Here is a 20,581-nt window from a genome sequence, read left to right as displayed (position 1 = left end):
GAAAATAGTGATAAGCGCTTTTTATGCACTTCTAATTGCATTTTATCTAAACTGCGATTAGTTTAGCTAAAAGTATGAACCCGGAGATAACGAAGGTCCCTTTTTCCAACCACTGTGTATATTTTTCTGTCAGCTCTAGTAACCTCACGTCAAATAGCTGCCAACTGCGCGCTTCAAAAATCAATACCCCCTAATCCAAATGCCGTAATTAAATTACGCGCTCTGTAAGACTTCACTTCCGCCCCCGGCGCCCCAATTCCACGATGAGCCCCAGCGACATCGTCCTCTTCAAATACATCTTCCTCATAGTTCTAGTTTTACTTTCCGTGTAGTTGGCACGCCTGCCCACCCTCGCCCGTCTCAGGGATGCTGCGAAAAATCAATATCATCCGAAAACATCCCTCAGCAGCCATGTAAACCCGAAAAGCAACCCTTGGAGTTTTTTCAGTTCAATCAAGTTATCGCGAAAATGTAGTGCGTGTTTTGTTTTGTTGCGACTATGGGATTGGTTAAGGGATGGTTGTATTGTTTTTTGTGGTACGTCAGCATCCTCGCAGGTAACGCGATTTCTTTGATTATCACCCGTTTTTAACACGTTTTTAGGTTACGTTGGACTGTTTTGTCCTTTGCTGCCTCTCCTTTTCGTTTCCAACAGGTTGTACCGGTGCTGTACGGACGCTTTATTCACCTTCTGGCAGTACTACCCCACTGTAAAGGTGACCGTACCCACCAACCAACTCTGAAGATGCCAGTTTCAGGTTTTGCTCGAAACGTTGTGCGGTTGCGATATTCAAGTCTCTGGGGATGTCATCCCGACGAACGAAACGTCGCTTATTGTAATGAACCATCGGACTAGGACGGATTGGAATTTTTTGTGGCCCGCGATGTACCACTGCCTGTCCGGGAAGAACAAGTATCGGCACCCAACAAAGTTCGTGTTAAAAGACGTCATCAAACACATTCCAGGACCGGGTAAGGGGGGTTTCGCCCCGTTTCTCTTCACTCTCTGATTGTTCGAAGGTTGGGTGATGCAACTCGCGTGTTTCATCTACATCAAGCGCTCTTGGGGGGTGGATAAAGTCACGATGGAGAAAGCAGTGACCTACTTTACCGACTTGTCGTATAAGTACTCGCTTCTGGTTTTCCCCGAAGGTACGGATTTTACCCAAAGCACGAAATTGAAAAGTGACGCGTTCGCTTGTAAAAATGGGGTTCAAAAGTACGACTATGTCCTCCATCCAAGGACCACCGGATTTGTTTTTTTAGCGCTGCGAATGTTGGAGAAGCAGGCGCTGGACGCGGTTTATGACGTCACGTTGGTGTATCCTGATAGGGTGCCGCAGAACGAAGCGGTTTTGCTCCGAGGCGACTTCCCGAAACAAGTGAAAATACATTTAGTCAGGTACGACTTTGATTACCCACAACTATGAACCCCTTTTTGGTACTTTTAGGTACCCGAGGGCGGTGCTCCCTCGCACGGAGGAGGGGCTTCGCGACTTCCTCGAGAAGCGTTGGTTGGATAAAGAACGAACCCTCCGGGAGTATCACATGACCGGTCAGTTCCTCCACGGACGAATCCTGAAGACGGAAAACCGTCCCGAACTCTTATTGGCTCTAGTTTTTTGGTCGCTCCTCCCCTTTTTGGTTCTTTATGTTGTCTGGACAGTTTGGTGGTTCCGTTGGTTAGTTTTAGTCCACACTGTATTTATTTTCGTGGTCAATGCGGTGTTCGAAGGCTTTCAGAACTTCGAAATCGGAATATTCCACTTGAAAAAAAAAATATTTATGATCGAGTAGGCGTGTCGATGTTCGTGTTTTTTCGTACCATCAGTGTCAATCATTTTCGTGTAGACTAGACTATATATTTTTTATTTATATATTACAGGGAGGCCAAGAAAAAACAAATTCTAGTAAAACAAGTTGCTCCGAGTTTTGTCGAGTATAAAATTGACGTGAGCTCTGCGATTGTTTTTTTCTTGGCGTTCGCTACAGGTGGTCGAATTTTTCGAACAGCCTGTATAGCAATTCAAGTGAATTCATGTGCCAAATTAGGATTACGATGTAAATATTAAGATGGCGGCCGCTGTGATGAATTTTACGGGCCACCCTGTATATTTCGTGTACCACGTACTGAAAGTGTACAAAATAAAGATAAATGGGTGTTTTAATTTGGCGTTTATAAAAAGTCAGGGGCGGATTTAAAAAAATGTGCACGGGGCACGCATCCTTTTTTTAATACAGAACATTAAAAAAAATGTAAGGAAAGAAAAAAATAAAGAAGATTAAAAAAAATTGAGAAAAGAAGGTACCTACAAGTCCTGGACGATATTTTTTCGAAAAGTGGGCTGTGTAAAACAGATTTTCAAAGTAGGCACAATGGTAATTATTATAGTAGGTGTAACAATGACATTAATAAACCTAAAGAATTAAGTTACATTGATGGATGCTTACAGTTGTAGATTACTTAAACAATGGTTTGTTTATTGCGTGTAATCTACAAAACAACATTACATTATAGGTACATTACAGGTTCAGCAAAAGAAATGAGCTTATGGGCGGAATGGTTCGTTTATCGCTCAAACAAATTTAAAGTTTCGTTCTAATGTTGTTTTACATGCCTACTTAAATTTGTGAATGGGAACTATGTTTTTTTACACAACCGTGAATTAAAAAAATGAAAATCAAGTTTCCGAAACTTTGATCGGTCATAGCTCAGTTATTTGTAGTCGGATCTGAATTTCAATTGCAATTTGCGTAAAATTCTGCGTACATTGATATATAATAATTCAAGTTTACTCAAAAAAATAAGAAGTTTGGCACAGTTTTAGTCATAAATTTTAGCAAAAATTTGCAAATTTCGACTTTTGAAAAATCTAAGAACTATTTCTTATGTAAAAATCGCGAGAAAAACGATGGCGCAAACCGCATCTCAATATCTGAAATAGTTTCCGAGATATCGAGCACGAATTGTTTTAAACCGTCAAAAATTTGGCCCTCGGGCGACAACCCGAAAATTCAAACGACCATAACTCAGTTATTTGTTGACGAAAATTGAAAATTCTCATGTTTTTGGATTCAGCGTGACATTCTGCGTAAAATGAGACCCAAACTTGTTGAGTTTGCTTGATAAATAAACGAGGTATTGGCCAAAAACTGTTGTGAAAACGTCATTTTAGGGTGATTTTCAATCAAAGTTTTCAAAATAAAAACGACGTTTAATAGCTTTGAATTATACATCAGTCGAAAGAGCAGCTCGAAGTCTATCTAGTGGCCAAATTGGAGATCGATCGGACAAATAGTTTACAAGCTAAGGCCAAAAATAAAAAAAATGAAAAATTTTCATCGTTTGAGTCGGAATTTTTTTTCGCAAAAAATCGACTATCGAATTTTGGGCTTTTGAGTACTTTTTCTAACGTAAAATGAGCCGAGAAAAACGATGGCGCAAACCGCATCTCAATATCTCTAATAGTTTCCGAGATATTTAACTTTGAAAATTGGGAAAAATGAGAAAAAATGAAAATCAACTATCCGAAACTTTGATCGGCCATAACTCAGTTATCTGTTGTCGGATCTCAATTTAAATCCCAGATTTGAAATCTGCGTAAAATTCTGCGTAAACTGATGTATAATAACTTAAGTTTACTCCAAAAAATAAGCGAGATATCGATATCAAAAGTTTGCCATAGTTTTAGTCATGAATTTTTGCGAAATTTTGCAAATTTCGACTTTTGAAAAATCTAAAAACAATTTCTTATGTAAAAAATCGCGAGAAAAACGATGGCGCAAACCGCATCTCAATATCTGAAATAGTTTCCGAGATATCGAGCACGAATTGTTTTAAACCGTCAAAAATTTGGCCCTCGGGCGACAACCCGAAAATTCAAACGACCATAACTCAGTTATTTGTTGACGAAAATTGAAAATTCTCATGTTTTTGGATTCAGCGTGACATTCTGCGTAAAATGAGCCCAGATTTGTTGAGTTTGCATGATAAATAAACGAGGCATTGGCCAAAAACGGTTTTGAAGACGTCATTTTAGGGTGATTTTCAATCAAAGTTTTCAAAATGAAAACGACGTTTAATAGCTTTGAATTATACATCAGTCGAAAGAGGAGCTCAAAATCTATCTAGTGGCTAAATTTGAGATCTATCGGACAAATAGTTTACGAGTTATGGAAAAAAATAAAAAAAATTAAAAATTTTCATCGTTTGAGTCGCAATTTTTTTTCGCGAAAAATCGACTATCGAATTTTGGGTTTTTGAGTACTTTTTCTAACGTAAAATGAGCCGAGAAAAACGATGGCGCAAACCGCATCTTAATATCTCTAATAGTTTCCGAGATATTTAACTTTGAAAATTGGGAAAAATGAGAAAAAATGAAAATCAACTATCCGGAACTTTGATCGGCGATAACTCAGTTATTTGTTGTCGGATCTGAATTTAAATTCCAGATTTGGAATCTGCGTAAAATTCTGCTTACACTGATGTATAATAACTCAAGTTTACTCTAAAAATAAGCGAGATATCGATATGAGAAATTTGGCCATAGTTTTAGTCATGAATTTTTGCGAAAATTTGCAACTTTCGACTATTGGAAAATCTAAAAACTATTTCTTATGTAAAAAATCGCGAGAAAAACAATGGCGTAAACCGCATCTCAATATCTGAAATAGTTTCCGAGATATCGAGCATGAATTGTTTCGAACCTTCGAAAATTTGACCCTCTGGCGACAACCCAAAATTTCAAACGGCCATAACTCGGTTATTTATTGACAAATATTAAAAAATTATCATGTTTTTGGATTCAGCGTGAAATTCTGCGTAAAATGAGACCCAAATTTGTTGAGTTTGCTTAATAAATAAACGAGGTATTGGCCAAAACCTGTTTTGAAAACATCATTTTAGGGTGATTTTTAGTCAATGTTTTCAAAATGAAAACGACGTTTAATAGCTTTGAATTATACATCAGTCGAAAGAGGAGCTTAAAATCTATCTACTGGCCAAATTTGAGATCTATCGGACCAATAGTTTACAAGTTATGGCCAAAAATAAAAAAAAATAAAAATTTTTATCGTTTGAGTCGGATTTTTTTTTCGCAAAAAATCGACTATCGAATTTTAGGCTTTTGAGTACTTTTTCTAACGTAAAATAAGCCGAGAAAAAGAATGGCGCAAACCGCATCTCAATATCTCAAATAGTTTCCGAGATATTTAACTTTAAAAATTACGAAAAATGAGAAAAAATGAAAATCAACTATTCGAAACTTTGATCGCTCATAACTCAGTTATCTGTGGGCCGATCTCAACGAATCTCACGTTTTTGGAATCTGCGTGAAATTCTGCGTAAAATGAGCACAAATACTTTAAGATTGCGCCAAAAACCCAAAAGAGCTGTTCTTAGGGCGCATCGACCTAAATCCGCCTATAACATATACAGAGTGTCTTCAATCTCTTCAATTTCCAAGCAGGAAGCACCCGCGTCCGGCCTTCTATCATTTGCCCCGTTAGTCTAGAACGCAAAAATGCACCAACGGGTTTCCCAAAATCTTGAACCAGTGTGGGGGCCACCCCACTCTGTCCCATTATAAGGTTCCATAACCAGATCGTTTTAGTTTGAAGTTAGAAGCGAAAAGTGAGTGTTGGCCCACAAATGCGGCACTTTTGACAACGGCACTTCATTCATAACTAAAACCGCTTGTTTTCGAACTGGGACACCGTGTATAAGTAAGTAGGTATAGGGCAATTTTTTGACTCAGTTGTTACATAAAGAGAGAAATACTATGGTCTGATTATGATTACAAAATTCTTATATAACCGCAGTTTCTGTAGTAATTGATTCGATTAGAGACAAAGAAGGCGATGTTGAGAGAAAGTGCTTCTTGTCAAAGGGATGCGGTAACAGATAGGCCGCGACATATTTAGTAACTTGTTTGGAAACGAGGAAATCACGACGCATTGCTTGATCATGATCGATGATCGTAGCCATGACCCAACTCGCTAATTTGTAGTTATGAAAGAAAATGATGACACTTTACACGCATTAATGGACGGTTTTGTTGTTTTTCTTCTCTTAATTTAACACGAGTAACTACACTATAATTTAATTAGCGGAATTAGCAATGCATTTTACTAAGTAAGAACGCGCATCTATTTTATTTACTTTCACGGCTCCTAACTAGGAAGTGCGTCAATATTTTTTAAGTGACCTTCAAATTATGATTCGCAAAATTATTGCAAATTAAAGTACTTATTAAATCAATCTTGCGACCTTAATGGATAATTATTATTATGATTTTATGTTTGAGGAAATGAAATGAAATTAAATGTGTAGAAACTTGTATAAGTGTGCGTATTTAATTGTTTTGACCAACATCCGCGGACTTGAACACGCTGTATATTTTTTCCTTTATTATTATTCAACTATTGTATTTATTTCTATGCAATACTTAAAGAAACCACTAAAAACAGCCTCGAAGTTTTGACGACCAACTGAAAAAAATATATACACGGTGGCCCATCTAAAGCGAGTCCAATATCTTTGTAACAAGTGAACGGATTTTCATAAAATTTAACACGAAGATGTTGAATACGTGAGGCTTAATTTGACACTAATTAAACTAGATACACTGAGAAGTTTGAATTTCTAAACTTCGTTTTTCCTGAAGGGAATTTTTGCAGACGCCAAATTTAAAATTCCGTAAGAAATTTGTTTTTGTTCCAAACTGGTTAATTAAGTTAATGATAATCAGATTATAACCTCAATTAAGAAACGTCAACCAAGTCAAGGATGTCCAGATGTCACATAGCGTGAGATGAAAACATATTTGGGTCAATATCTTATTTAATTCTGAAGCAAACGTGCGTTGTTAAAGCTCATTTTACGCAGAATTTCCCGCTGAATCCAAATCTGCGCTTAAAATTCCAGTACGGGTACAAATAACTGAGTTATGGCCAATTAAATTTGCCAATTTTTTAATGTTAGAAGAAAATTGGTGCTCAATATCTCCAAAACCACGACTGATAGAGAAATGTGGTTTTTATCACCGATTTTCTCGCATTTTTTTCCTAAGAATCCGCATTTAGATTTTAAAAATTCAACTTTTGATTTTTTCGAAAAAATTTTTTTACTTAAACAACGAAAAATATTCCTTTTTTGTTTTCTGACCGCCTCTCTTAAACTATTTGTCCGATTGATCTGAAATTTGGCCAAAAGATAGATTTCGAGCTGCTCTTTCGATTGGTATATAACTCCAAGGTATTTAACGTCGTTTTCACCTTTAAAAAGTTCCTTGAATATCACTCCAAAAAAATCTCATGAAAACATATTTGGGTCAATATCTAATTTAATGCTGAAGCAAATTTACGTTGTTCAAGCTCATTTAATGCAGAATTTTACGCTGAATCCAAATCTGTGCTCAAAATTCGGGTACGGGTACAAATAACTGAGTAATGGCCAACTAAAATTTAAAAAATTTTAATTTTAGAAGAAAATTGGTGCTCAATATCTCCAAAACCACGACTGATAGAGAACTGTGGTTTTCACCAGCGATTTTCTTTGCTAAGAATCCGTTCTTAGATTTTAAAAATTCGACTTTTCATTTTTTCGAAAAAAAATTTTTGGCTCAAACGACGAAAAATATTGTTTTTTGTTTTTTGACCGCCTCTCTTAAACTATTTGTCCTATCGAGCTGAAATTTGGAGAGATGATAGACTTTGAGCTGCTCTTTCGACTGGTACAACTCAAAAATAATGCTGCACGTTTTCGCCCTGAAACAGTTCCTCGACCATCACACCAAAAAAACCTCGACTGAACACCTATTTTGGTCAATATTTAATTTATTTATAAGGCAAATTTGCGTTATTTCGACTGATTTTACGCAGAATTTCACGCTGAATCCAAATCCGCGCTCAAAATTCCGGTACGGCTACAAATAACTGAGTTATTGTCAGTTAAAGCGGGTTGTCGCAAAATTTTGAAAGTTCGGAAAATCGGTGCCAAATATCTCCGAAACCACGACTAATAGAGAGATGCGGTTTTCACCACCGATTTTCTCGCATTTTATTAACTAAGAATCTGCTCTTGAATATCGAAAATTCGCCAAAAAAATCTGATTAAAAATTTTGAATTTTTGTTTTTTTGACTGCCACTCGTAAACTATTTGTCCGACCGATCTGAAATTTGGCCAGATGATAGATCTCGAGCTGCTCTTTCGATTGGTATATCACTCAAAAGTATTAAACGTCGAATTCATATCAATATAACCTGAGAAACTCATTTTTTTAAAATTTCTTTAAATCCTGACCTGATAATTAAACAGGTTTCACATTCTCGATCAGATGGCAAATTCAACTCGTGCAACTTTTTTTAATTACAAAATTCTTATTATTTCCTTATTCTAGAAAAGAGATATTTAATAGTACATTATGTCATTAAGAGCAAAAAAGAAACTTTGTGGGCTGAGCCTGTTCGTTTGTCTAGCCGAACGGAGTGAGACAGAATTGTTGCTCTGAGTGGCACAAAAGTGCCTAATTTGCATATACGCATAAAAATGAAGCTTTTACCTTAACAGTGAAGGTAAGCAAAGGGCCTATTTTTTGACGTTTCAAAAAAATTTTTTTTTTTTTATTATTCCAAGTTAAATTTTTTTGTCTCTTTTTTTTTTAATTTGACATTACAATTTCTTTTCTTTATTCTAGCAATAAGTCAGACGACTACAATAATTATAATTTTCATAATTAAAATTCTGTACTTAATTACAAAGATAATTACACCCGAGCACATTTTGAGAGATTCCAGTTTTCGCTTTCTAAATTATTCAATTTTGTTGAAATGATAATGTTAATTGCGAAATTTCGCCGAGCCATTAAAAAATTAAATTTTAAATCATCTCGAATTAAAAAAAAGTAAAAATTTCATGGTCGAAAGACCACCCTTGACCTCGAATTTTTCCAGCTCAGTAAATACATTCCTAGCGGTCAAACTCGTTGGTACTTTTTACTTTTTGAACCAACTGGTTTAACACCATTTAACTAAAAAATTGGGGCAAAAATGCGTTTTTCGTCTCAGAAAATCCAGTGGCGCGCGTTACTTTTACCACGAAATAATCAGTTGACTTACATAATCCCACCGTAAATTCACTTTTATGACAATTAGTGGGAGAATCGTAAACTCAATTTTCCTTTATCTCCTTCGTGGGTTGTTCACACTAAAACTACGCAAATTAGCAAATAAAACTGCACATTAATTGCATTTACCTTGACCACTAGCGTTGACACCAACGTTCAGCGTTCATTCCAACACAGTCAGTACCAAAAAGATGTCCAAAGAAGCATCGCCTGAGTCCATCGGTCTCGACCAAACCCGAGACCGAGTAGCTGAAAATCTAAAAAACCGCACCCTCCTGGTGACGGGCGGCACTGGCTTCGTCGGGAAAGTCCTCATCGAGAAGGTTTTACGCCTCCTGGACGTCAAACGAATCTTCGTCATCGTGCGGACCAAGAAAGGCAAGAGTCCCATGGAGCGCTTCCAGCAGGTCTTCGACGATCCGGTAGGTTCTTCACCTCCAATCCTCCTCTTCAGTTAGTTCTTTTAGTTGTTCAACTCCATGAAGCAGTCGCGAGGAAAAGACGTGTTGAACCGCGTCGTCTTCATCTCCGGCGATATGAGCGCGCCGAATCTAGGCCTCTCTGAAGAGGACCGCCAACTGTTAAGTGAAGAAACTGAGTTTATTTTTCATTGCGCCGCCACTGTGCGGTTTGACGAGGATCTCCGTCCGGCGGTCCTCCTCAACGTGCGAGGGACCAAACTCATGCTGGAGTTGGCCAAAAGCTGCAAGAAACTCAGAGTGAGTCGAGCGTAAATAAAACGTTGTACTCAATTCAGTTGTAGGTTTTCCTCCACTTGTCCACGTCGTATTGTCACCTCAACGAGCGCGTCCTCGAGGAGAAGACTTATCCGGCTCCTGCGGACCCCGATAATATGATCCGCACCTGCGAAATGATGGACAACGCGTCGGTTAACAAAATCGCACCAAAGTCGGTAAAGTAGAGATCTGTCTTACTCCAGCTGACTTGATTTTTACAGGATTTTGAGCAACATGCCGAACAGTTACGCCTTCACTAAAGCTTTAGGGGAGCAACTCATCTCCGAAAAAATGGGGGAATTACCGATCATCCTTCTTCGTCCGTCGATAAGTAAAATTCCTGTTTGATCGACTTTATTTTTTCCTCAGTTATGCCTGTTTTGAAGGAGCCCATCCCTGGATGGACGGACAATTTCAACGGGCCCATGGGGCTCCTCATCGCGGCCGGAAAAGGCGTGTTACGGACCATGTACTGCATAGGCGACGCCTACGCTGATTACGTCCCTGTTGACATTGTCGTCAACAGCATGCTGGGATGCGTCATGGACAAATGCGTTTATAAGTAAGCGGCGGTTTTCACTTTCCCCGAATAAGGTCACTAGATAAAAAAAATTGTCTTTTATAAAAAGAAATTTTCATCTAGTGACCTTATCCACACGTGCGACCTTGACGCCGGCGTAGACGCTGTTGCGTAATCTTGGAAATTCCAGTTTCGCGTTCGAATTTTGATAACTTTCTCTGTGGTAAGAGAGTGGAAAGTCGGTATTACGCGGCAGAAATTGCACGTCTCGCTAGAAAACTCGCAGGATGAGGTAATAAAATTGGTAGTTTCATGTGTGAAAAAGTCGTGAATCGGCGCGATTGTGCAATTAGAAATTTAATTATTCAATTAAGGAATTAAGGACGCAAAATTGTGATAACTGCCAGTTTTTACGTCGTTCGTGTCGCTTTATGGGTTTTTACGACACCTAGCAATATACAGGGTGGCGAAACTAAATGTACAGCGAAGGCAACTTCGGATCCCATTTTTCGGTCGAGAAATGATAAAGTTGGTAGTACTGAAAAAAAACTATTGAAAAATGACATTTCGCCGTATTTGAATGACATTTCCTACATGACAGACATACAGGGTGTCTTGCACCAATTACAAACTTTGCATTTTCAAACTCACCAATCACAAGTAGCTAAGTCACTAACCATCATACGTACAGTTGGTTTAGGTTGCTCTCAAGGTCACAAATTGTAAAATTTTCATCGTGTAATTCGTTCCTGTTGCAAATGTGGCAATGCCGGTGTTGTGTGAACTAGGTTTTGGGGGACAAATGACGATCGCATTCTGTCAATGTAATGTCGGAGTTACAGTAGGTTTAGGTTGCAAATATTCACTCAAGGTCACAAATTTGACAATTTTTATCGTGTAATTCGTTCCTGTTGCAAATCTTGCAATGGCAGTGTTGTTTTTAAACCCGAATTTGAGGAAAAATTCACTTCACTTGTTTGAGGACTCGCACTAATTAATTACGTAACTAAGATGCGCAGCAATTTTCATGTCAAAATTGGAAAATGTCAAATTCTGGGGGAAACCGTGATGCCAACCATGTTATCTTAAAATTCCGAAAAATAATTCATCAAGATTTCAACCTTGAATAAAAAAATAACTGTTTAAATTTACAACTCGTAACCTAAACCGACAGTAGCTAACCTTGATACACAGTAGTTTTCATGTGAAAATGGAACAATGATACCAACCTAGTCATCTTAAAATTTCCAGAGTTAATTCATCAAGATTACAACCTTAGATAAAGAAATAACTGTCAATATTGACACTTGCAACCTAAATCGACGGTAGCTAACCTTGATACACAGTCATTTTTATGTCAAAACTGACAAATGTCAAATGTGAGGGGACAATCATACCAACCTTGTCATCTTAAAATTTCCAAAGTTATGTCATCAAGATTCTAATAATAAATATCTAAACAACTGTCAAAATGGCCACTTGTAACCAAAAACGAATATTAATTAATAGTTTGTTTGTGATTAGTAAGCTTTAAATACGTCTACTTTTAAATCAAAAAATTTTAGAATATTTTTTTTTTGCAAATTTACTCTCAGAGTAGTACAGTCGCGCCCAAAACTTTTTAAACATTATTTTATTGACATTTTGAAAATTTGAGTGTAGTCTATGCATAACTGTCAATTTGACGCGCAAATTTCAAACATTGTCAAAAGTGACAGTAATAATGAAATTCGTAAAGAATGCTTTACACTTTAGGACAATCAAATGACCTTGATGCCCAAAATGATTTGGCCGCGACTGTAGAGCTCAGTCCACTAAATAAAAAATAAAATTGGCAGCAGCTCTAGAAATTTTTATCAGTAACAGTTGGCAGCACAAGAATTTGACCTTGACGCAAATTTGTTAAATTCTTATAGAAATCTCTATTTTGAAACAAATCTTTCATTAATTTGAGAACTTTAACAACATGTTAACCTCCGCTACATTCAATTTTCCCCTAACTTTCTCCCTAAAAGCCTGATTTACACCCAAAAATTTTTGAAAATTTACACAGGAACTTTGGAAATTGAAATAGAAATGACACTACTGGTTGTAATTAGAAAAAACATACAAATCACTAAAACTGCCATAAAACCGTGTCAACAAGCCTAAATCCTCTCCTCTTAACGACCAGTGTTTACTCACCAAACACTCTCTTCAACTGTTTGCTCATCAAACACTTCTTCCTCCAGCAAGCGCAGCGTTTACAACATCACCAGCTCAGCCGAATACAAGCTAACCTTCGAAGAAATCATCGCTTATGGCCGAAACACCGTCTACAACAAGATCCCTTTCAACGGCGTCTTCTGGTACCCAGGAGGTGGCATGACCCAGTCCCGTCTTCTCCACAACCTCCGCTTCTTTTTCTACCAGTGGATCCCTGCAGTCATCGTCGACATTCTTCTAGTCTGTCTCGGTTACCCGCCGGTGCTGAAGAAGGTCCAACGCAGGATCCTCAATGGGTACGAAGTCTTCGAGTATTACGCAAACAACCAGTGGGATTTTAATAATGAAGGGTCTATGAATGCGAGGAATCTGTTGACGAGGAAAGAAAGGGAGTTATATAAGGTTGGTACGACTGAGAATGACACGAAGTGATTGTTTTTTTACAGGTGGATGGAGATGGGATTCAGTACGAGCAGTACTTTTACGACTGTGTTCATGCGGCGAGATTGTACCTCTTGAAGGAGTCGGATGAGGCTATACCGGCGGCTAAAAGACACATGATGGTGTACGTTTTATTAGGGACACTCTGTATATCACGGTTTAGTAACTTTGTTTTTACAGGATGTACTGCGTGGACAAGATTTGCAAGACTTTGATCGTCTTCGGCCTCATTTATTTGATTTTTAAATTCGTGCTGCTACCAGTGTTCGGTTTTTAGATTAGAAATCAAATATACACGGTGGTTGTATTAAAATGTATATAGCGCAATATTGTAACTTTAGAATTAGAATGAAGAAATAAATTTTGTATGTTTGTATTATTTTCGCTAGATTTACTCACTTTAAACTCCGCCAATTTCACCCCAAAAGTCGTCTTCAAATCTTCGAAGTCTTCACTGTATTGATCAACCGATTCGATTGTTAATTGCGGCGTAAAAACATTGAAGGATCTTACTTTAGTTCCTTCGCAAAAAATATCCGAATTACATAATAAAATCCGATTAATTACCTTTTTACCTTGAATGTTAAACATTCATTTCAACACAATCAGTCTCATAAAGATGTCCGAAGAAGCACTATTTCAACAAAACGGCGGTCTTGATCAAAATCGAGACCGCGCAGCTGAAGGTCTAAAAGACCGGACTTTATTAGTGACGGGAGGCACTGGTTTCGTCGGGAAAGTCTTCATCGAAAAAGTGTTGAGGCTTCTGGATGTCAAGAGAATTTTTGTTATCGTGAGGACGAAGAAAGGGAAGAGTTCTGTGGAGAGGTTCAACGAGTTTTTTGATAATCCGGTAGGTTTTAACGAATTTAAGCGGCGAAATATGGCATTTCGTTAAATTTACGCCAATGTAATCATTTTTACGAAAAAGAAACTTACACCATTCAATTAGCTAGATAATTTTAGGTTGAAATCATGTGTCGCACTTTGCATTTTAAATAATTTTATATGGTGGTACCAACGGTACCAATATTTCAAGGTTGTCTAAAATTATTAGTGTGACCTATACTATCGGGCTAGAATTGTCGAACTAACTTAAATATAATAATAAAAAATCAAATTTTTAATTTTTTGACATTTTGATCTATACTTGGTACACGTAATTCGTACCATCTTAAAGTGACTAAATCAAAACAAGCATCATTCGATAAGTTAGACAATTTTAACTTAAAATGATGTGCCACACTTTACATTTTCAACATTTTTTATGGTGGTACCAGCAGTACCAAAATCTCAAGATAGCATAAAACTATAGATGTGACCCATACTATCGGGCTAGAATTGTCGAACTAACTTAAATTTAATAATAACAATTTAACTTTACTTGATACACGTAATTCGTACCATCTTAATGTGACTAAATCAAAACAAACACCATTCGATTAGTTAGAAAGTTTTAACTTGGAATTATGTGCCACTCTTTGTATTTTCAATATTTTATTATGGTGGTACCAGCAGTACCAAAATTTCAAGATAGCATAAAACTATAGATGTGACCCATACTATCGGGCTAGAATTGTTGAACTAACTTAAATATAATAATAAAAATTAAATTTATCATTTTTTGACACATTTAATTTTACTTGATACACGTAATTAGTGTCATCTTAATGTGACTAAATCAAAACAAACACCATTCGATTAGTTAGAAAATTCTAGCTTAAAATGATATGTCGCACTTTGCATTTTAAATTTTTTATATGGTGGTGCCAACGGTACCAATATTTCAAGTTTGTCTAAAATTATTAGTGCGACCCAGACTTTCAAGCTAAAATGGTCGAAAAAAGTTAACTATGATATTAAAAACTTAATTTAACGTTTTTTGACCAATTAAACGCTACTTGGCACACGTAATTAGTACCATCTTAAAGTGACTAAATCGAAGCAAGCACCATTCGATAAGTTAGACAATTTAAACTTGAAATGATGTGTCACACTTTACATTTTCAACATTTTTTATGGTGGTACCAACAGTACCAATATTTCAGAGAAGCATAAAATTATAAGTGAGACCCATACTTTCTGACTAAAATTGTCGAACAAACTTCATAATGAAAATAAAAATTAAATTTAACATTATTTGAAAAAGTTAGTTTTTATTGTCAGACCATTTTAGAGTAACAAAAGCGAAACAATAACCAATCAATTAATTAAAAAATTTTACCATAAAATAATGTGCCACACTTGGCATTTAAAACAACATTTAATAGTGGTACCATCGGTACCAACTTTTCAAAATGGCGCAAAAACTAGTAGTGTGACACATCATTTCACGCTGAAATTGTCTAAAATAGCCAATTTTTATCATTAAAATTTACTGGAGCAAAAATTGTCAATTTTATCCGACGCAACAACCATTAATTTTGAAGTAAAGTTAAAAACTGGTTCGAAATTCTAATAAAAACAAATAAAATTTAATGTGTGTTCTTGAAATCCCTCGCTTCTCGTTATTTTTTTTTTACTTTTAGATTTTGCCTCGCAGCAAACGTAAATAAATTCTTAAATACCAATGGATTCTTAGAAATATTCAAATATTTTTTATTTTCAAAGCTCTTCGATTTGCTGAAGCAAACCAGAAGAAACCAACGTCCTCAACCGCGTCCGCTTCATTTCCGGCGACATGACCGCTCCGAACTTAGCTCTCTCCGAAGAAGACCGCCAACTTCTCATTGAAGAAACTGAGTTCATCTTCCACTGCGCTGCCACGATCAGATTCGATGAAGATCTGCGTCCAGCTGTCCTCCTCAACGTCAGAGGAACGAAACTCATGCTGGAATTAGCCAAGAACTGCAAGAAACTCAAAGCGAGTTGAACCAAAGTCAATTGTTTTATTACTTCTTGCAGGTTTTTCTTTACTTATCCACGGCCTACTGCCACCTCAACGAGCGCGTTCTGTACGAAAAAACCTACCCGGCGCCATTCGACCCCCACGACATGATCTGAATTTGCGAAGCTTTGGACACTGTGGGTGTTAACAAAATCGCACCAAAGTCGGTAAAGTAGAGCTCTGTAGTATTCATTTTAACTCGATTTTTTCAGGGTTTTGGGGAACGTTCCTAATAGTTACGCCTTCACCAAAGCCTTGGGGGAGCAACTGGTGTCCGAGCAAATGGGGAAACTCGCCGTTGTCATCCTCCGTCCGTCGATAAGTAAAATCTCTGTTTGATCGACTCTAATGTTTCCTCAGTCATGCCTATTTTGAAGGAACCCATCCCTGGATGGACGGATAATTTCAACGGGCCTATGGGTCTCCTTATTGCGGCCGGGAAAGGCGTGTTACGGACCATGTATTGCTTGGAAGAAGCCTACGCTGATTACATCCCTGTGGACATTGTGGTCAACGCCATGCTCGGGGGCGTCATGGATAAATTCATATACGAGTCAGTTTTTTTCATTTTGTGTTATAATTAATTAGAGTAAACATTCGATATAGTCATACTGTCTGAAAACAGTTTTTTTAAAAAGTTGATTATATCGAATTGGGTATATATTATATCGTTGCTCTACAACGTTCAAATTTGGGGGAGTTGATAAGTAGATACAAACTAGTCACCTCCCTTAATTTCATTGTCGTGCTATGAAAACTTCGAAAGTTACAAATTTTTATTTTCGAAAACTAGAAATTTTTAGTTCAACTGCAAATTAAAAAATTCTAAAAAGTGTGTTTTTTGCTCTACAATGTTCAAATTTGGGGGAGTTAATAAGTAGATCCAAATTAGTAACCTTCTTAAATTTCATTACCGTGGCAGGAAAACTTCTAAAGTTCCAGATTTTTATTTTCGAAAACTAGAAATTTTTAGTTCAACTGCAAATTAAAAAATTCTAAAAAGTGTGTTTTTTGCTCTATAACGTTCAAATTTGGGGGAGTTAATAAGTAGATTCAAATTAGTAACCTCCTTAAATTTCATTTCCGTGGCATAAAAATTTCTAAAGTTACAAATTTTTATTTTCGAAAACTAGAAATTTTTAGTTCAACTGCGAATAAAAAAATTCTAAAAACTGTGTCGTTTGCTCTACAACGCTCAAATTTGGGGGAGTTGATAAGTAAATCTAAACTAATAACCTCCCAAAATTTCATTTTTGTGGCATGAAAACTTCTAAAGTTACAAATTTTTATTTTCAAAAACTAGAAATTTTTAGTTCAACTGCGAATAAATAAATTCTAAAAAGTGTGTCTGTTGCTCTACAACGGTTAAATTTGGGAGAGTTGATAAGTAGATACAAACTAGTAACCTCCCTAATTTTCATTTCCGTGGCATAAATACTTCTAAAGTTACAAATTTTTATTTTCGAAAACTAGAAATTTTTAGTTCAACTGCGAATTAAAAAATTCTAAAAAGTGTGCCTTTTGCTCTACAACGTTCAAATTTAGGGGACTTGATGAGTAGATCCAAACTAGTAACCTCCCTAAATTTCATTTCCGTGGCATAAAAACTTTTAAAGTTACAAATTTTTATTTGCAAAAACTAGAAATTTGTAGTTTAACTGCGAATTAAAAAATTCTAAAAAGTGTGTCTTTTGCTATACAACGTTCAAGTTTGGGGGAGTTGATAAGTAGATCCAAACTAGTAACCTCCCTTAATTTCATTCCCGTGCTATAAAAATTTCTAAAGTTACAGATTTTTATTTTCGAAAACTAGAAATTTTTAGTTCAACTGCGAACTAAAAAATTCTGAAAAGTCTGTCTTTTGCTCTACAACGTTCAAATTTGGGGGAGTTGATAAGTAGATCCACACTAGTAACCTCCCTAAATTTCATTTTCGTGCTATAAAAACTTCGAAAGTTACAAATTTTTATTTTCAAAAACTAGAAATTTTTAGTTCAACTGCGAATAAAAAAATTCTAAAAAGTGTGTCTTTTGTTCTACAACGTTCTAATTTGGGGGAGTTGACAAGTAGGTCTAAACTAATAACTTTCCTGAATTTCATTGGCGTGGCGTAAAAACTTACAGAGTTACAAATTTTTTATTTCGAAAAATTAAAAGTTTTTAGTTTTTAAAAACTTCTAAAAACTGTGTCTTTTGCTCTACAACGTTTTAATTTAAAGGAGTTGATAAGTAGGTCCAAACTAGTAACCTTCGAAAATTTAATTGTCACAGCGTAAATACTTCTAGAGTTAAAAATTTTTCAAAAATTGTAAATTTTTATTTTATCTGCAAAAAAAAATTTTTTTTTTAAACGAAAAATCAATAATAAATTATTATGAAATGTGGGACAATAGATCGGCCAAAAATGTTTTGCGGCCACAAAGACTTACTTTTAGACCGCTTTTGAGGCCTAAAAATTCCATTTTTAGTTTAAGTCGCCTAAAAACTAAATTAAATTAAATATCGAATGTTCACTGTATTAATAATTGGCTTCTTCAGCGTGCGCAGCGTCTACAACGTCACCAGCTCAGCCGAGCACAAGGTGACCTTCAAAGAAATCATTAATTACGGCCGAAACACCGTCCACAACAAGCTGCCTTTCAACGGCGTCTTCTGGTACCCAGGAGGTGGTATAACCCAACACCGTCTTCTCCACAACCTCCGTTTCTTTTTCTACCAGTGGATCCCTGCAGTCGTCGTCGACGTTCTTCTGGTTTGTCTCGGTTACCCGCCGGTGCTGAAGAAGGTCCAACGCAGGATCCTCAACGGGTACGAAGTCTTCGAGTATTACGCCAACAACCAGTGGGATTTTAATAATGAAGGGTCTATGAATGCGAGGAATCTGTTGACGAGGAAAGAAAGGGAGTTATATAAGGTTGGTACGACTGAGAAAGACACGAAGTAATTGTTTTATTACAGGTGGATGGAGATGGGATTCAGTACGAGCAGTACTTTTATGACTGTGTTCATTCGGCGAGGTTGTACCTCTTGAAGGAGTCGGATGAGACTATACCGGCGGCTAAAAGACACATGTTTGTGTAAGTTTTATTAGGGACACTCTGTATATCACGGTTTAGTAACTTTATTTTTATAGGATGTACTGGGTGGACAAAATTTGCAAGACTTTGGTCGTCTTCGGGTTCATCTATTTGGTCTTTAAGTACGTTTTGCTACCAGTGACCGGTTTTTAATTTTGGGAGTCAAATATACAGGGTGATTGCGCTACAATGCAAAATAAAAAATTCAAAAAACTGTGTAAATGTAAAACTGTAAATTTTTAGTTCATCTGCGAAATAAAATGTTCTAAAAACTGTGACTTTTGCTCTACAATATTCCAATTTAGAGGAGTTAATAAGCAGGTCCAAACTAGCAATTTCCCCAAATTTCATTGTCGTGGCGTAAAAACTTCCAGAGTTACAAATTTTTATTTTGGAAAATTAGAAATTTTCAGTTCATTTGCGAAATAACAAATTCTAAAAACTGTGTCTTTCGCTCTACAACTTTCTAATTTGGAGAAATTGATAAGTAGGCCCATATTAGCAACCTCCCCAAATTTCATTGCCGTAACGTGAAAACTTCCAGGGTTACAAATTTTTATTTTCAAAAATTGAGAAATTTTTAATTCATCTGCGAAGTAAAAAATTCTAAAATCTGTGTCTTTTGTTTCTCAACGTTCTAATTTAGGGGAGTTAATAAGTAAGTCAAAACTAGCAATCTCCCCAAATTTCATTACCGTGGCGCAAAAACTTCCAGGATTACAAATTTTTATTTTCAAAAATTGTAAATTTTTAGTTCATTTGCAAAATAAAAAATTCTAAAAACTGTGTCTTTTGCTCTACAACGTTCAAATTTGAAGGAGTTGATAAGTAGGTCCAGATTAGCAACCTATCTAAATTTCATTGCCGTAACGTGAAAACTTCCAGGGTTACAAATTTTTATTTTTAAAAACTGGGAAAATTTTAGTTCATCTGCGAAGTAAAAAATTATAAAATCTGTGTCTTTTGCTTTTCAACGTTCTAATTTAGAGGAGTTGTTAAGTAGGTCCAGACTAGTAACCTCCGTAAATTTCATTAGCGTGGCGTAAAAACTTACAGAGTTACAAATTTTTATTTTCGAAAATTGTAAATTTTTAGTTGAAGTGCGAAATAAAAAATTCTAAAAAATGTGTTGTTTGCTCAACATTCTAATTTGGAAGAGGTGATAAGTAGGTCCAAACTAGTAAGCTCCCCAAATTTTATTGTTACAGCGTAAAATCTCCCAGAGTTACAAATTTTAATTTTCGAAAATTGTAAATTTTTAGTTCATCTGCGAAATAAAATGTTCTAAAAACTGTGACTTTTGCTCTACAATATTCCAATTTAGAGGAGTTAATAAGCAGGTTCAAACTAGCAATTTCCCCAAATTTCATTGTCGTGGCGCAAAAACTTCCAGAGTTACAAATTTTTATTTTGGAAAATTAGAAATTTTTAGTTCATTTGCGAAATAACAAATTCTAAAAACTGTGTCTTTCGCTCTACAACTTTCTAATTTGGAGGAGTTGATAAGAAGGTCCAAACTAGTAACCTACCTAAATTTTATTGTCGTGGCGTTAAAACTTCTAGAGTTACAAATTTTTATGTTCGAAAA

At 36.2% G+C, this 20,581-nt stretch overlaps 2 protein-coding genes and 1 pseudogene across 4 annotated transcripts; all 3 read left to right on the top strand.

The window, feature by feature from the left end:
• Nucleotides 1-87: 87 nt before the first annotated feature.
• LOC148177989 (lysocardiolipin acyltransferase 1-like) lies at nt 88-2,168 on the top strand. Its single transcript, XM_088032920.1, has 5 exons — nt 88-557; nt 604-710; nt 759-972; nt 1,021-1,402; nt 1,452-2,168. The coding sequence occupies exons 1-5, from the start codon at nt 500-502 to the stop codon at nt 1,795-1,797; spliced, it is 1,107 nt and encodes a 368-aa protein (XP_087889046.1). The 5' UTR covers nt 88-499; the 3' UTR covers nt 1,798-2,168.
• A 3,438-nt stretch (nt 2,169-5,606) lies between these two features.
• LOC148177988 (fatty acyl-CoA reductase 1-like) lies at nt 5,607-13,408 on the top strand. Of its 2 annotated transcripts, none has more exons than XM_088032964.1 (9): nt 5,607-5,724; nt 9,304-9,548; nt 9,594-9,845; nt 9,890-10,035; nt 10,085-10,194; nt 10,233-10,425; nt 12,615-12,990; nt 13,035-13,153; nt 13,210-13,408. In XM_088032964.1, the coding sequence occupies exons 2-9, from the start codon at nt 9,318-9,320 to the stop codon at nt 13,304-13,306; spliced, it is 1,524 nt and encodes a 507-aa protein (XP_087889090.1). In that variant the 5' UTR covers nt 5,607-5,724; nt 9,304-9,317; the 3' UTR covers nt 13,307-13,408. The 2 variants fall into 2 exon arrangements, with proteins under 2 accessions (XP_087889090.1, XP_087889089.1); XM_088032963.1 differs by having other exon boundaries at nt 9,268-9,548.
• A 240-nt stretch (nt 13,409-13,648) lies between these two features.
• LOC148177987 (putative fatty acyl-CoA reductase CG5065) lies at nt 13,649-19,227 on the top strand (annotated as a pseudogene). Its single transcript, XR_015769864.1, has 8 exons — nt 13,649-13,882; nt 15,640-15,892; nt 15,934-16,079; nt 16,129-16,238; nt 16,277-16,469; nt 18,455-18,830; nt 18,875-18,993; nt 19,050-19,227. The product of XR_015769864.1 is annotated as a putative fatty acyl-CoA reductase CG5065 (transcript).
• Nucleotides 19,228-20,581: the final 1,354 nt, after the last annotated feature.

The sequence above is a fragment of the Gnatocerus cornutus genome, chromosome 3 (assembly GCF_029298725.1).
Source record: "Gnatocerus cornutus isolate USDA-ARS CGAHR chromosome 3, icGnaCorn1.1, whole genome shotgun sequence".
In the NCBI taxonomy this organism is placed as follows: domain Eukaryota; kingdom Metazoa; phylum Arthropoda; class Insecta; order Coleoptera; family Tenebrionidae; genus Gnatocerus; species Gnatocerus cornutus.
This window is presented reverse-complemented; position numbering and strand designations above follow the sequence as displayed.